The sequence below is a fragment of the Chrysemys picta genome, chromosome 21 (genome assembly GCF_011386835.1).
Source record: "Chrysemys picta bellii isolate R12L10 chromosome 21, ASM1138683v2, whole genome shotgun sequence".
Lineage (NCBI taxonomy): Eukaryota > Metazoa > Chordata > Testudines > Emydidae > Chrysemys > Chrysemys picta.
In genome coordinates, this window is record NC_088811.1 from 12,663,997 (window position 1) to 12,681,298 (window position 17,302).

At 45.2% G+C, this 17,302-nt stretch overlaps 1 protein-coding gene across 4 annotated transcripts; it reads left to right on the forward strand.

Annotated features, from left to right (window-relative positions):
* Positions 1-542: 542 nt before the first annotated feature.
* Positions 543-16,487, forward strand: MFN2 (mitofusin 2). Of its 4 annotated transcripts, none has more exons than XM_005292806.3 (19): positions 543-676; positions 1,393-1,531; positions 3,156-3,334; positions 3,998-4,133; positions 4,766-4,928; positions 5,273-5,397; positions 5,695-5,803; positions 5,891-5,998; positions 6,486-6,639; positions 6,886-6,953; positions 7,140-7,261; positions 7,632-7,758; positions 8,082-8,186; positions 8,786-8,888; positions 10,123-10,343; positions 10,494-10,649; positions 11,436-11,632; positions 12,086-12,220; positions 13,235-16,487. In XM_005292806.3, the coding sequence occupies exons 3-19, from the start codon at positions 3,160-3,162 to the stop codon at positions 13,302-13,304; spliced, it is 2,274 nt and encodes a 757-aa protein (XP_005292863.1). In that variant the 5' UTR covers positions 543-676; positions 1,393-1,531; positions 3,156-3,159; the 3' UTR covers positions 13,305-16,487. The 4 variants fall into 4 exon arrangements, with proteins under 4 accessions (XP_005292863.1, XP_065431264.1, XP_005292864.1 ...); XM_005292807.4 differs by having other exon boundaries at positions 575-670; XM_065575192.1 differs by lacking the exon at positions 10,494-10,649.
* The last annotated feature ends 815 nt before the right edge of the window (positions 16,488-17,302 follow it).

The following is a 17,302-nucleotide window of genomic DNA, read 5'->3' on the forward strand; positions in this document are numbered from 1 at the left end:
GCCATTAGAAAGTTGGCAACCCTACCCAGAAGGCCTTTTTCGCTACATATTTCAGCCTGTATTTCTTCTTTGGGGGGCTCAATTCAGGTTCCTCTTTCCACTCTCAGGACTGCAGCTGAGGACACAGCCCTGGGCTCAGCTAGGCCTCCAGGTGGGGGCATTATTCCTACTTGAACCTGCCCACCACCACCTGGGCTGGGTCTGCTGCACCTCCGGCCACTACAGCTGCAGTTTGAGGGAGCGGAGCTCAGCTGGCAGCGCCCTTGGCATGGGGGGGTGACCCTGGGCTGGATTTCACCCAGGAGAGCGGGCACAGCTCCCCCAGGCTGGCACAGTGCCCCTGGGGCTGCAGAAAGGAATCTCCTCCCAGCACCCTGCTGCGGCTCCCACCACTGCCCAGGTAAAGAGCAGGAGGGGGGAGGGCAAATCTCTGAGGACTACAACTCCCATGAGGCATTGGGTTAAAGCGATTGCCTCAAACTACAGCTCCCATGAGGCATTGGGAAAGGGGCGAGCCTGGACTACCCCTCCCATAATGCATTGGGGGACATGGGACTGGTCGAAGCTGGCTGGAGGCGTTCCCGCCAGTCGCGCCGGTGTTGTGACGCACCGAGCCCGGCGCGCTCCGATGACGATGCTGGGGTGTCATGGCTGCTGTGCGGGAGAGAAGGTGAAGGTGAGAGGCCGGGGGAACCGGGCGGCGGCCGGGCCCCCCGGAGCGGGAGCGGGGGAGCGGGCTGGGAGGCGAGGCGGCGGCGGCGCAGGCGCGAGGACCGGGTAGCAGCAGCAGCAGCAGCAGGCCGAGCTCGGGAGCGGGGCCGCAGGGACACGCCGCCCGGGGAGCAGCTGTGGGGGCTGGGTCCCCTCCACCCATCGCGTACGAGGCCCTGCGTGCCCCCTCGTGTGTAAGGCGAGGGGAGAGGGCCGGCTCAGGGTGTGCACACTCACGCGTGCGTGACACGCGGGCTCTGGGTGTACATAGTGTGTGCAGGGCACGGGGAGGGTGGGGTCAGGGTGTGCACACGTGTGTGTGACACGTGGGCTCTGGGTGTGCATACTGTGTGCAGGGCACGGGGAGGGTGGGGTCAGGGTGTGCACACGTGTGTGTGACACGTGGGCTCTGGGTGTGCATACTGTGCAGGGCACGGGAGAAGGGAGGGATGGGTTAGGGTGTGTGCACTCAGGTGCACAAGACCCATTGACTCGGTGTGTGTGCTGGGTGTGCCCTCCCAGAGAGGGTGGTGGGTCAGGGTATGTAATGCCCACATCTACCCCTGTGCACAGTCATGCAAGACCCTGGACTGCCTGCCCTGACAGTCACTCACCCCCAAACCCTCACGGGTCTGTGTGCACCATCTGATCTCGCTCCTTCTCCTCCTGTGACTGGGACAGGCTGGATCCACATCGCCCCAGGAGTTGCCAGGCCGAGCCCCACCCAGAGGAGTGAGCACTGTGGAAAGCACTCATTGGCATATGGGACAGAGGGAGATGATCATGCCTGGCTTGTGAAAACTTAACACTCATCCTGAAAGTAAGCTAGATTTATAGTCTCCCCTCCCCGGAGGGGCAGAGTCGCTGGTTCATGAAAGGGTAGAAGGGATGGAGGGAGAGGTGCTCCTATGGCACTTCGCTGTGGGTGTGTCTGTATGAGCTCTTGATGTAGTGGGCTACAGGCTTCCTCACGGTGTTAAAGGATCCCTCTGAAGGGCTTAGACTCTTTCATGTTGCAACGCAGTTGGATGTAGAGGCACTAGGGTGGGCTGTTAAAGTAAATTTTCTGAGAGGTTTATTTAGTATCACTTTTCGGAATCTTTGGGTGATGCCCTTTGTCCTTCATTTCTGTCCATTCCCTGTGAAGCACCTGGCATTGGCTGCTGTTGGAAGACAGGTTACTGGGCTAGATGGACCATTGATCTGACCCAGTATGGCCGTTCTTATGATGGAATGCAGTAATGATTGTTCTGGTGCTATAGGGAGCTTCACCAATGCACTGTAATTGCTTTCTGAGACTGAAGTTGTGTTTTTGCAGCTGGTGTCTGTATGCTTGATTCTGTGCTCCAAAGGCAGCATGGGTAGTAGAATGACTTGGAGCCTGTGGCAGGGAGCCAAGAACTATGTTCTATTTTTGGCTCTGGGAGAGAGTCCCATCATCTCTTTGCCTCAGTTTCCTCATCAGTACAATGGGGATACAACACTTCTTCAACATCCCTATGAAATATTTTCTAACATTTGGAAGTACTCTGAAAAGTAAAATGGTATAAATTTCAAGAGACACAAAGTGGGTGAGTTAATATCTTTTAGTGGACCAACTTCTGTTGGTGAAAGAGACAAGCTTTCAAGCTGGCACAGAGTTTCTCTTTCACCAATAGAAGTTGGTCTACTAAAAGATATTATCTCACCCACCATCTCTCTCTCTCTCTCTCTAATATCCCAGTAACAACACAGCTACAACAACACTGCAAACGTAAACGGGAAGTAAAATTTTTATACTCCCAATGCTTTTTTCTGAACTTTATCTATATTAGAAGGAAGTAGAGATTAGAAAAAGGGAAGGAAGGAAGGCTAACCAGTGGCTAGGTTATTAGCATGGTAAGTGGTAGGCCTAGATTCAATTCCTTGCTCTGGAGTAGACAGCTGTAGCTGATTGTTCCATAATGTATTCTGTGAGTTTCTCAGTGATCGTAGATTGGTGGCTTAAATACCACGTGAAACAAAAATTTCAATCAAATTTAGATTTTAAAATCTAAGTTGTCCATACAAGAAATCTGGGTGGCAATAACCAGCATGATTCATATTGAATCTGCTACTCCGACACTTATATTTGTGAAATATGTCATAGAATAGAATCTCAGGGTTGGAAGGGACCTCAGGAGGTCGTCTAGTCCAACCCCCTGCTCAAAGCAGGACCAATCCCCAGACAGATTTTTGCCCCAGATCCCTAAATGGCCCCCTCCAGGATTGAACTCGCAACCCTGGGTTTAGCAGGCCAATGCTCAAACCACTGAGCTATCCTGACTCTTTGTAACAGAGTGTTCTTTAAAATGTGTTAGCTATTTTTTTTATCTGTTTAGGCAATAGACATTAAAAAAACCTTTAGTTGGGCAGGAATTCGTGTTTAAGGAATTGTATCTTATTAGATTTTTTTTTCCCCACAGCGCAATGTCCCTGTTGTTCACTCGCTCCAAGTCCATAGTTGCTGTAAAGAAGGATAAAAGACACATGGCCGAGGTAAATGCTTCTCCACTCAAACATTTTGTCACTGCAAAGAAGAAAATCAATGGCATCTTTGAACAGTTGGCTGCATATATCCAGGAGAGTTGCACATTCCTGGAAGGTAAGCTGTATCCCTGAGTAGCCCGCCATCATGTGTACAGTAGTGCTTTGTTTATTTTGATATGTCACACAAAAAACGCTAGATTAAATGCGATCACTAGACCTGTATACGTATAAAAGAGACAAAATTGAATCAAATTTGGATAAAGGTACAGGCTTCTGAATGTTCAAGTTGATCTCCGATTATAGTTATCATTGAACTGATATTAAAAAAAAAAAAATTAAGGAAATTAGTCTTGTACTAGGCTGCACTGGTTTTTTTCTGTTTTTAATCCTTTGATTCTTACAGTCCTGACATCTCATTGCTGGCAACATGTGAATGTCACCTGTGCCAACTTCTGGCATTAACAGATTAAGAAATGCACAGCAGTGTATTTAAGGATCTTTGGGGTGTGAAATGTCAGCTGTGTGCTGTTCAAGGCACTCTTTTACATGACAACCCTTAGAGTTAAGAGAGGGGGCACTGTTCAACAGCCAGTGAAACAGGCTTCAGGGCATTGGCAAGGTATACTTGTTTGTGTGGCCCTCAAACAAGCAGCGTCTGACTGCCATGCAAATAAATATATAACTACACTCCAGAGACTTAGATTAGATTCATTCAGATTTATTTTGCTGTAGGTAAATTACTTCTGAAATTCAGGGGGACAATTTATTTGCGTTTTAGAAACACACAGGAATGTGGAACTTGACCCTGTCACCACAGAAGAGCAGGTATTGGAGGTCAAAGGATACCTGTCAAAAGTCAGTGGCATTAGTGAGGTGCTGGCACGGCGACACATGAAAGTGGCTTTTTTTGGCAGGTGAGTTGGATAATTGTGTTGCTTGGACTCTTCTCAATGAAGCAACTGGGATCTTTAGGATTATGGTTAAAAGTATTTATAGGAACACAAACTGTCCAGACCCTGAAATGTAAAAGTCTGATCATCATTGGTATTCTCTCACTTTCATTTAGAATCTCTCACTCCATTTAGAAGTGGGTTCTAGCCCACAAAAGCTTATGCCCAAATAAATCCTTTAGTACTGATTCACCAGCAAGTTGCATATGGCAGCTAATGCACTACGGTCATGTTTACACTGAGGAGCTGCTTCTGGCGCAGTTCTGACTGTGTGAAGAGGTGTGATCTCCGATCAACATATCTGAGCTGGCAGAAGCCCCAAGAATACACTCAGACATACCAGCAAAACTGCACCATTAGTGGTATGGCTTGTTTCTCCCAGGGGGGAGAGAATAATCTATACTGAACAAAACATCGACATTAGGAGTGCTCTTCTGGTGTTGTATTTCAGTATTCCTATACCGATAGAATGCTTCTAATATATGACCTAACGCTTTCTGGAGCTGGCTGGGACATGAGATTTGAGTGGCTATAATATGCAAAGAGCCCAGCTGTGTCTTGGGAGCCCCAGTGAACCATTCTGCATTTAACTCCAGGACAAGCAATGGAAAAAGCACAGTGATAAATGCCATGCTGTGGGATAAAGTCCTTCCCTCAGGGATTGGACACACCACTAATTGTTTCCTGCGTGTGGAGGGGACGGACGGTCACGATGCCTTCCTACTTACTGAAGGCTCAGAGGAGAAGAGGAGTGTCAAGGTAAGTTCCTAATTAGTATATGATGATGGTGATGGACTTTGTCCTAATCTAAGAGATTTCAGAAAGGAATTTTCTCTTGATAAGGGTAATCTCAGTAATGTGTGTGAGGAATCCTGCCCTTGAGTAGTGCCTAATAGATGGAGACCTTTCTCAGCAGGAACACGTGTGCAGGTTTATGGGGAAGCCCCTTATTTTCTCCCTTTACCTAAAGACTCTCATTTGAGTCTTGACTTATTCTTGCCTGTGACTATTTCAGGGCGGGGAGATAATTATTCTAGCAGTTATCAGACATGAATAACATACTCCTGTCGATCTTTTCTCGCTCCCTCCCTTCCCTTTGACAGACAGTCAACCAACTGGCTCATGCTCTCCATCAAAATGAATTTCTGAATGCTGGCAGCCTGGTCAGTGTGATGTGGCCCAATTCCAAATGTCCTCTCTTAAAGGATGATCTGGTGCTTATGGACAGGTGAGAGACTTCACTCTTCCCATGCAGAGACTCTGCCATGAAGTGACCTGGAAGCAGAGCTGAGAAATGCAGATGGAGTGCCACTTAATAATTCCTTTCATTTCCTGAACTAAATAGCCCCACAATACAATGTAGCCCAAGTATGGACATTAGCTGTGCTCAGCAGCTACACCTTTTGAATGCCTCTTTTGTAAGAAAATGTAATGTGCTGCTTTCTTCTTCTTTGGAGAATGTCTGTCTAATTGTATTTTTGAAGTTTCACAGCTCTCGTGACATCTGTTTTTCTGTTATCTGTAGCCCTGGCATTGATGTAACCACAGAGCTGGACAGCTGGATTGACAAGTTTTGCCTGGATGCTGATGTATTTGTGTTGGTGGCAAACTCTGAGTCCACACTGATGCAAACGGTAACTCAAATTCCACTTGTAAATGCTTGCTGGTTTGGGGTCAATGTTTTGACATTTTGCATACTGATATGTGATTTCTTTGTTTAGGAGAAGCAGTTCTTCCACAAAGTGAACGAGCGTCTGTCTCGCCCCAACATTTTTATCCTGAATAACCGCTGGGATGCATCAGCTTCAGAACCGGAATACATGGAAGAGGTTTGTGCCATATTTAAATTGGTGTTCACTCAAACAAAATCCGTTCTATGAGCTGAGGAGTGACTAATGGTAATAGAGGATGATTCTCTTACAGTTTGGACTTTGTTTACCATAATGAGGAGTCATCTGGCAGAAAGTATGGTCTAATGGTTAGAGCGAGGATCTGGAATGCAGGACTTCTGAGTTCCTGTTGTCACTGACATTTTTGGGGACCTGTGACAGATCACTTAATGTCTTCATGCCTTAGTTTATGTATTTGTAAAATGGTTAGAGTATTCAACTATCCCACAGGGGTTTCGTGAGGCTTAATGTATGAAAAGTGCTTTGAGACCCACAAAGGAGCTATAAGAGCAAAATATTTTTATTGTAGACTTGTATTGCTATACAGGGCCTGCAGGGGGCATCTGGTTGCCTGAGCCCGTTGAATGCAATGGCATGGACTATCAAGCAGACTTTAAAACAGTGTGTGTGGGGGTTTATCCTTCAGGTCCGTCGACAGCACATGGAGCGCTGCACCAGTTTTCTAGTGGATGAACTGGGCGTGGTGGATCGAGCACAGGTTGGGGACCGCATCTTCTTTGTGTCAGCGAAGGAAGTGCTAAATGCCAGGATCCAGAAAGCTCAAGGGATGCCGGAAGGAGGTAGGAAAACTACCAGCTCTGTCTTTCATTTCATTTGTGCGGGAAGGTAGAGATTGTCTTATCCCAAATAATCAATTGGTGATTTAACTAAAAAGCGGGGGAGGGAAGAGAAGCCAAAATTAAACAAGAAGATATCTGGCAGGTCAGTAGAACCAGCCCCAGAGATGTTTCTGCCTTTCCTACTGGTGCTTCAAATTCTCTGTTCACTTTCCGTAAACTTCTCCTGGTGACCTTGTGTCCTCCTAGGTGGAGCATTGGCAGAAGGATTTCAAGTAAGAATGTTTGAGTTTCAAAACTTCGAGAGACGATTTGAGGTAAGCACCATCATTCGGCCCAAGCTACTATTTAAGTCACAGTCCTCTGAGGGGGGTGGGGGTGGAGAATGGAGCCTGTAACTTTGGGCTGACGCTGTGTCTTGACAGTAAATGATGCAGGAGAGAGGTCTATGTTAATGCCTCTGGTCGCTGCTGATTTTCTGATGGCTGCCTCTGTGTGCACAGGAGTGTATCTCACAGTCTGCAGTGAAAACAAAGTTTGAGCAACACACAGTGAGAGCCAAGCAGATTGCTGAAGATGTTCGCCTTATCATGGACTCTTTGCATATTGCTGCCCAGGAGCAGAGGTGAGCAGCTGCAGAGACTCAGTGCACACAAGACAGAAGCTTGCACTGAATATTTCTGGGAGGGAGTCTGGGAAACATGAGTATCAGGCCTTTGCTTTTAAAATCACAATATAGCATACAAAATTTCTGGGGGACAGGAGGACACATACCATTACTCCTGCATCTAATGTATAATTATGGAGAAACCTCCTATCTCTCCTGTTTGCTACTTGTGTGTAACATGTCTTAGTTATTGTTACTGCCTGTCCCTGGGAAAGAGAATCTCTGCTCCCCCGCCCCCTCCCCCCATGTCTTACCTCTGGGATTCCATTTAGCTTGCAGATCAGAGATGTGCGGATGCTTCTTTCTGATAGGCACCTTCTTTTCTCAGGGTTTACTGCCTGGAGATGCGAGAGGAACGACAGGAGCGCTTGGGTTTTATTGACAAACAGCTGGAGCTGCTCACTCAAGACTACAAGATGAAAATAAAACAGATCACAGAAGAGGTAGAAAGACAGGTAAGGAACAGATGCTTTGTTGGCCTAGAGGCCAATCAGAGGGATGAAAGGAAAGGTGTGAAGGGTTGATTGGAAGATGTGAGGCGGATTAGGAGCTGAGAAAACACAACATACTGAATAAGCACTGAAGTCACACGGGTTCTATTAAAACATACATGGTGGAGACTTATTGCTGTAGGGGTAACCGGTTTATCTGTGTGTTGATTTGCTAATAAGCAGCAATTTTTGAACAGCTTTTTTCAGCTGTCCTGGGAATAGTCTTGAGTTTTCTCTGCTAGTGTTCCAGATAACCCTGTGCATACAGTATATGGTTGCACTTTCAGGTGTCAAATGCAATGGCTGAAGAGATTAGGCGGCTCTCAGTGTTGGTAGATGACTACCAGATGGATTTCCACCCATCTCCAGTTGTCCTCAAAGTTTACAAGAATGTGAGTAACGACACTGGCTTTTAACATGTTGGACCAACCACCTCAACAATTTTGTTTCTTGCTCTGATGACTCAGAAATTGCCACCAGCTGTTCAAAATACCTAACTTTCAAGTGCACAAGGGGTAGGCACAGTTTTTTGTAGTGTAGACATTGTTAGTTCATATTTGTCTCTTGTGCTTTGAGGGGTTCATTACATCCCAGAAAAGGAACTGGGGCTTTCCAGACTAACTAGTAGTAATAGACTGGTATAAAAGTACATAGTATTTAATTGCAGGGCATGACAGTAAGGCACTAGTTACCTTAGTACCTTGTTTCACTTTGTATGGTGTAGATGAAATGTAAGCAGCATTTTCACCAAAGCAGAGGGCATATGGTCAGTTCTAGTCTTCCTTGTCCCCTCGCTTCCCTCTTGCAATACTGGACTACTATTAACAGATGGCGGGACTGGGGGCAGACAGAATTTATGCTTCATATTTTGAAGACTTAGGCGCCTGTCTTGGGAGATTCCAGCACCTGCAGTTAATGAGCAGTGTGGATAAGGATGCATCTTGTGTCTGGATTTGCTTCAATGTCAGCCTCTGTTTTCTGTCTGTTTCAGGAACTACATCGACACATTGAGGAGGGTTTGGGCCGTAACATGTCAGATCGATGCTCTAATGCCATCACTGCTTCCCTGCAAACCATGCAACAAGAAATGATAGGTCAGTACGGCATGTAAAGAACCAGCCCTTACTACAGACAAACGACAATAAGTCTAGCATGGCAATTGTGTCCATGCAGGTTTAGACGGGCTGTGAGGGCTGATGAACTGGTTGCAACTTCTCAATGAATAGTGCCTTGTTTAGTGAGACTGTAGTTCCGAGCGTCTGCATGGTCCCTCTTAAATACCTGTTTTCAGGGGTTTTCCGTGTCATGAAACTCATTCTAGATTGAAACTTCACACCCACCTCCTCTGCTTGGGAGCAGTTTGTTCTATACAATTTCAAAAACAATAGAACTTTTGATGAGGCTTATGCAGCAAAAATGCAGTGGTACTAACTAAAAGGCTTGCAGATCTTGCTGTGACAAGATGCTCTGGAAAAGACCTCATTGCAGGAATAGCCATCTTCTCCATGTTACCGCAAAAAGGTTTGATATTGTGACGTGCACAATTTAAAATACTTTCAGTTAGTCCCACTGCAGGGGCTTTTTGCTGGTTGCTCTAGCAAAGCTCCCGCCCACAGCTGGTAGGAACCATACTTTTCTTGAAGCAGTTTCAAAATTATTTTATGAAACATAGTTTATGGTTTAGTGTGGTCAAGACAAATAAAGTGGTCATTTGTTCTAAATGAAACCAAATGGTGGAGATTTGATGTATTTGCCTCTTTTAATGTCAGAGCATGTGCTAATTTCTATAATTGATGGAAGGGGTAAATAATACCTCTGGCAACTTCTGTATAACAGTGATTCTCAGAATACGGATCATAGACTTCAGTGGTCCACAGATTAGAGGGAACTGTCTGCGGACCACCTGAATGGCGCTCACAGACCGCTGGTGGTCCACGGACCACTGTTTGAGAACCTCTGCTCTAGGTAACTGTGGGGAAGTGATAGGGGAAAGAGGAGAGAAGCAGCAAGGGAAGGATCCACAGAAGGATCTCTCACAAAGTGGTCTATAAAATGGAAAATTGGAGAATGACTGCTCTGGGGAACCTTAGTGCCATATTTGGCCATAATAAATTTCAGATTCTACCAGTTGTTCTGGGTCAGGTTTTGGTGTGTTTTTTTTTGTTTGTTTGTTTGTTTTGTGTGGTTTTTTTTATTATTTTGAAACACCAATTAACTGATAAACAAGGTAAGCACAGAACTGAGAGCCTGTTTGATTCCAGTCAAGCCCATTCATACTTCTCAATTATGCTGACATTTTCCCTATCCTCTCCCATTTCTCATCTGCAGATGGTTTAAAGCCCCTTCTCCCAGTCTCTCTACGGGGTCAGATAGACATGCTGATCCCCCGGCAGTGCTTCACACTCAGCTATGACCTGAACTGTGACAAGCTTTGTGCCGACTTCCAGGAGGACGTTGAATTCCATTTTTCTCTTGGGTGGACAATGCTTGTGAATAGGTTTTTGGGACCAAAGAACAGTCGCCGGGCCTTGATGGGCTATAATGACCAGGTATGACATCTCATTAAATGTTCAGTGGGTCAGTAGTAGATACTGGGTTTCACTGAAGACTTCAGTGGCTGTCAAAGCTCTGAAAGAAACAGCTGTGGCTTGCATTCTCCCTTTTATCTGCGGCTTTTTTTCTTTTTCCCTTCTAATTAGATTCAACGTCCTTTACCTTTAACCCCAGCGAATCCCAGTCTGCCTCCCCTACCCCAGGGTTCTATGACCCAGGAAGAGCTCATGGTGTCTATGGTGACTGGATTGGCATCACTGACTTCCAGAACTTCCATGGGGATCCTCGTGATTGGTGGAGTGGTGGGTTGAAAAATCTCTGTACAGACAATTGTTTCTCAGAGCTAGTTGTGCTGTTTGATTTGAAAAGTTATGTAGACTGCAGGCTTCAGTCAGTAACTGATGTGATATTCGTCCATCATGGAGCCTAGAGCGAAGTGTTGTATCGAAAGGGAGAGATTCACTGAACTATTGCACTTGACGTTTGGGGGTGGATTCGGGGCTGTTAAGATAAAGTAACACTTTCAAAGCACATTACAAACATTAACTCCTACTGAGCCTGGGTGGTAAGTAAGTATTATTTCCCTTTCAATGACTGGGAAGCTAAGACCGAGGTGAAGGCTGAAACTTTCACAATCAGTCTCTGGTTTTGTGTACTTTCACTTTTGGGATTCCCAACTTCAGACATTTTGGGCTGTTTTTCCCCCCCAGAGGTGCTGAGTTTCCGCAGCTCCCATTGATTTGGAGTTGTGGGTGCTTAGCTCCTTCAAAAATAAGCTCTACATGCCTCAAGGTGGGCATCCAAAATTAGAAGTCGAGAAACTTGGCTGACGTTGCACAGCAAATCCTTTCTAGAGCAGGAGCTAGAGTCCAAGGCCCTAGTCCATATAGCACACTGTCTAGGTATGGAAGATCTCTTTAAGAAGGCTCTTGCTTAATTGCCTACACTTCAGAGACAGGGATACCGTGAAGAGGACAGGGATCCCTTACACTTATGGACCTTTTTCAAGTGTTTTCTGTTCCATTGCAAGACGTTAGCATCATTCTTGGCTGATGACTTATGCCACCTTTCTACTGTGCTTATTGCAGGTCTGGAAGGCTGTGGGCTGGAGACTGATTGCTCTCTCTTTTGGCCTTTACGGGCTCCTTTATGTATATGAGCGCCTCACTTGGACTATGAAAGCGAAGGAGAGAGCCTTCAAACGCCAGTTTGTGGAGTATGCGAGTGAGAAACTGCAGCTCATTGTCAGCTACACAGGCTCCAACTGCAGCCACCAAGTCCAACAGTGAGTTGCCTCAATTCGACTAATCTCTTTTATAAAACACCATTTTCAAGGTACTCTACATTAAGCCACGTAAGGCCAGCTGTCACCCTGGCTACCACCCTGGTCTGTTGTACGTAGTCTGTACTCCAGGTCTAAAAATGTACAGTGATGGATGAGCATACCTTGAAACTTTATCACATGTATTTCTAAAGCACCTGTCGTCATAGTAACCTGGTGCTTTTAAACATGAGCACTAACTCTTCAGGAGTATCAAATTCTGAAGTTGCTATACCACTGTCCAGAACTTGCAGTAAATTCCCTGTTGCCCACTGACTGTGAAATGTTCTGAAGCTGGAATGGGAAGAGAGTGTCAAGCTGTGCTTTCTGGAGGTGGTATAATCAAATCCTTGCACAGTGTAAATACCTTTTGAGTTTGATCTCGTCTCTCCTCCCTCCTCTCTCCATTTTTTTTAGGGAGCTTGCTGGGACGTTTGCTCACTTGTGTCAGCAGGTGGATGTCACACGGGAGAATCTTGAGCAGGAAATTGCTGTCATGAATAAAAAAATTGAAATCTTGGACTCGTTGCAGAGCAAAGCAAAACTGCTCAGGTGAGATCTTTGCTTCCTGACAGCAAATTCATGGAGAACTGTCTGTATACTGTGCCATCTTTAGTGGAGTCACAATTACATGTAATGTAGAGATTTCCCTGGACTGTTCAGGTTAGAATGTGCCTTACTCCTGCTTGGAAGTGAAGTAAACATGGTCATTGGTCTCTGTATCTTCCAAGTAGCCAATGAGTGTTCCTAAGGGACCAGATCTTGCATTGCTTCTGTACGTAGATCTGTTGTATGTCCTTTCGTATAGAAGGCATTTCCTTCATTCAGCCTGTAAGAAGAGAGGGTTCCAGGATGTTCCTGGAGCTTTGGTAGCAGTTGGGTTGTTACCTTCAGCCCCTTCCTTCCTTCTGTAGGAAAAACTTATTTTGATTTTTTTTATCTCTCTCTCTCCCTCTCCTCTCCTCTCCTCTTCCCCCCCCCTACACACACACACACACACACACACACACACACACACACACACACACACACACACACACACACACACACACACACACACACATATATATATATATATATATATATATATATATATATCTGGCACTTCACCATTTTCTTCTGACTCTAGATCTGGTCAGGATCATCACAAACCCAAGAAAACTATGGGTCCTACAAGGTCCTTCAGGACCACTCGTATCTCCTAAAATGAGACAAATGGCCTTTTTCCCCTCCTCATTGCAGGGCATGTGAGTTTCTGCTGTTCACCTTCATTCCAGATGGGCATGGAGCTCCCCTCTCAAATATTCCACTCCCACAAACAGAGGATGAGATCACTTTAAACTTGCAACTAGGATTTTGGTTTGAACCCCAAAACTTATAGATCACTGTCCATGCAAGCTCCCTGACCTAGAGTAGCGGCACCTCGTCATGGGACTCTGTGGCAGCTCTCTCCATTCTTTGCCACTTGTGCATCCCTTTCATACCTTTTCAGACTGGAGTAGGCGGTGAATGTTAACTAATTTCAGTGCATAGGCCTAACTGAGACTTTTTTCTTCCTTCTTGCAGGAATAAGGCAGGCTGGCTGGACAGTGAACTCAACATGTTCACGCATCAGTACCTGCAGCAGAGCAGATAATGTGGGAAGGCAAAAAACCATTTCCCTTCAGTGCTCTCTTAACTGCTGCAGAGAACGTGGTGGGTGATGGAATCCCTAAGGAGCACGAGCAAAAGGAAGTTGTTGCGTGGTCTATCCCCATGTGAACAATGGGATTCTTCTTTCCCGTATCATGTCCAACCTCTCAACACACCTCTCTTCTTGCCTGCCGGGGAGATTAGGCGGAATGTCTGCTTCATACATTTACAGGAGGCTTTTGTAATGAAGTAGGGTAGTTTGTCAGGTTTTTTTTTTTTTTTTTTTAAACCTCTCACTAGTCACCAAAGTTCATCAAGTTCAGATTTATTCTAACAAAACTTCCCCCTTGATGAATTATCACCTTAATAGGTAAAGATGGATCTTGATAATCCTTTGAGGTACAAAGTCACAAGATCAGATGTGTGTGTGAAAAGCAGCTAGTCATTGCTGCCCACCTCCCCCCACGCATCTAGAGGCCCATATATCACTCTTAACAGCCCATGCAGAGACCTATCCACACTTCTCCATTACTCTTCAATTGCAATACAGTGGCAGAGAGACTGGCAGGAGAGAGACTTGCTGCTCTTTTTCTTTCCAAGGAGAAGTGTTAGTGCAAATAAGACCCAGGAGCAGAAAACAAATCCTTTTTTGGTTGGGATCCTGCTGTAGTAAATTTCTTCTCCTGGTCTCTTTGGGTTTTGGGCATCTTCCTCCTGCAGGCTCTTCAGTTTAAGAGAGCTCTTTGCCTAGCCCTGTGTTACTTGAGAGACAAATCATGGCAGAGACAAAACTGACTGTTATCATTTAGTTATTGTGGAGTTAGTGGAATTAGGAGTTGCATTTGGTGACCTGGTAAATTGGTATCTTATTGAGGAAGATAAGCAGGATCTGAGACGGGCCAGTCGGCGGGGTGTGAATAGCTACTCTATGAAATATATAGACCAATGTGTTTTTTTAAAAGTGCATGTTTTGGGATGCAGGCTTCTGGAATTCCATTATCACTACATGGCCGTTAGGACAGGGTAGATTACAAGCTGTAGGAGATCTTGCTTCATGTAGAGCTTCCATAGGATGTTCCTGTCTGCATTACTATGTTCAGTTTGGGTGGGGTTTTTTTGTAGCTAGACAGACAACAGAATGAAGATGGGCTGATCCAGTGCAGCTTATATGGAACCAAGGAGACATGTATTGGTATGGAAATTCCATGCCAGGGAAGCAGTGGGTCACCATAACTTTCTAAGCTTTCCCTATTTGTAAACAGATCAGATTAGTTTTAGGGTTTGCCCTAACTGCAGTTTTAATTCTGATCATATTCAGAACAATGTGACCCTGTTACCATTGAAACTGGGGGTAAAACTCCCGCTGATTTCAATAGCAGCAGGATCAGGTTCCCCTTCCTGTTGGTGGAAAATGCTTATCCACCACGTGTAGTGATGGGGCTTTTCTTTTTCCCATGGCATGTCTCTAGAAGTCAGAGATGTCTCCAAAGAATCCAGAATGAGTCCCTGTGGGATAACTCTAAGGAGGTCCCAGCTGAGGTTAGAAAGACCGAAGGGAGTTTGTCATATTGACAATGACACTTGAAAATGGTATCAACAGTCTTTAGAATGATTTCTTGCTCAAGTACAGATGTCGATAGCCATGTGCCAGTAACCAGCATACTTGCTTCTCATCTAGTCCCAGAAAGGAGGAGGGAGATGTTACCCAGTGTCTGAGGGAGGATAAATAGTGAAGTAGCATTAAGCCAGTTAGGTTATTTTAACCTCGAAGCATTAGGAGTTGGGATTTTCCAGTGGATTAGCACAGAGTGTTGGTAGACTGCGAGTTCTGTTAAGTTCTTGTCACGAGAAGCAAGTCAGTTGCATTTTGGGATGGAAGAGGGGGAATAGATTCTGCCAGGGGATGGCTCAGGGGATTAGCTATGGGATAATGAAACGTTTCACTTCTAGTTTGCTGGTTTAAATCCAACTCAAACTGGAAAGTCATGGCCCTTCTGATGGCTCTTCATTAGCCTTTGGGGAATGGGAATAATTTAGTCTTTTTCCTAAAGAATGTGCGTTCCCACCACAGTTGCCATCATAGCTTGCAGTAACTCGTTCCTGAGGTCAAAGACTGAATAGGCAAAGAGACTGAATTCTTGCCTCTGGAGGTGGTTTCTCCAGGTCATTGTTGTGGGTGTATGTCTAAGCAGAGACAGCAGCAGCCTCTGGATAAACTCCACCCTTCGGACTGCAGGGCTGCTAATCCAGCATTACAGCAGGCAGTTTGGTTTGCTGATGAGTCAAAACAATAGGCAGATCCCTGCTGCAGTAGGAAATTCTTCCTTCCCAAGTGCAGGAAGGATAATGCTGTGTTACATGGGGACTCTGGAAAGTGCCAATGTGACTTTCTGGGACGTTCACCGCTTCAAGGGGCCAGGTCTTTGTGCAGGCCTCAGGAGATAATCTGATAAGTGGCATAGGCTTCAAATCAGACACTATATTGTGGTCTTTGAACCCCCTTTAGAGGCTGGTAGAAGCAAAACAGGGTATCTTGCTATTGGGTTGATATTGCGAATGCTTTCTTCAGAGATTTTTGGTGACTTGGGCATTCTCACTATGGCAGTGAAACCCCTCGCTCTACAGGCCAGATAAGAATTACTTGAACCTTTTTTTTTTTAAAGCAAAATTGCTAATGCAGGCAGAGAAATGTTCTTAAGAGTATCTAACCCTAGCCACTAGAGTCTGGAGAAGATTGTCTTATGCATGTTATATTAACAGAATCCAAGTTAACCATAATTGCCAATTAATTTGATTCTTCTAAAACTAAAGCAAAATACAACGGAACTCCTTTAATACAGACGTGTGGAAGAGTTCACACTGTTGCTGTATGCTATGGAGACAGTTCGCCTCTGCCTCCTAATGGGGAGTGATCAACTCTTGTGTATGAGAGCAAAGGATTGCAAGAACAGACTCTTCCAGATTCACATTAAAGAAGTTTGGCTAAATGCACTTTATTTTATTGCTGCTAATTTACTTTTTTTTTTTTTCTTGGTATTTTTTTGTGTTGAGTTGATGGAACTTCTCAATCCTCTTAACAGTGAGTTTTCTCTCTGCTGTATTTAAGATGATACATTTGCATGAATTATTCCTGTATCAATGCGGTTAAAATTGGAAACCAAAATAAAAATGAATTGGGGGGGGAAAATTGTGTGTGTCTGTCCTACCTATCTCGATACAAAATCTTCATGAGCTAGGTCTGTAAATTCTGAAGAAAACGTGCTTTGGAATAACCGTGAATAGCTATTATTCATCATTTGTTAATAGCCTATTGTTGATAATTTCATATTGACCACTTGGGAGTTCTCCACTCTACTTTCTTCACAGCAAAACTTCTTGGCAGGCCCAGATGTATGAGATCATTTTATCTCATGGGGTAGGATTCGAGTCTGAGAAGGAGGAACTGAATCAGTGATTTCATGAGAAGATTGCCTCAACTATTAGTGGTTGACAAATCCTGTGTGAAGGTTAATCCTCACAGTGTCAGACACAGAAAGGTTAAAGGCCAGATTTCCAGGAATGTTTGACCAACTGGAGTGCCTGCTGACTTCAGTTAGGAGTTGTGGGTGCTTAGCACTCCTGAAAAATCAGAGCCGGAGTATCGCGTCCAAGGCTACAGCACACGAGTGTCTCAGTGGTAGGGGTCTGAGCCTTTTCACTTGAACTGTGTCCAGATTTTGGGAAACATAAGGTCAGGAATGGAGACCATTCTGATGACTAATAAAATGCCTCGTACTCTTGAAGGTATACTCATCACACATGTGTGTTAGTTGTCCCTGACCACCTTGTCATACCCCTGCCGGCCCCGCGCTATTACCCTGACCTGAGTTGGGTGATGTTTGCTAATTCAAAATAGTTCTGCAGGCTTGCCCTAAATGAATTACTAACTAAAAAACTTCCTTTGTACACCTTGCTTCCCAGGCTGCCCTGGTGAAGGTAATGGAAGGCATGCTCCCAGACAAG

Coding starts and splice junctions, on each gene's coding strand:
- MFN2 (XM_005292806.3), top strand. CDS start 3,160: ATGTCCCTGTTGTTCACTCGCTCCAAGTCCATAGTTGCTGTAAAGAAG. Junction 5,398..5,694: donor GATCTGGTGCTTATGGACAG/GTGAGAGACTTC, acceptor TGTTATCTGTAG/CCCTGGCATTGATGTAACCA. Junction 5,999..6,485: donor AACCGGAATACATGGAAGAG/GTTTGTGCCATA, acceptor TTTATCCTTCAG/GTCCGTCGACAGCACATGGA.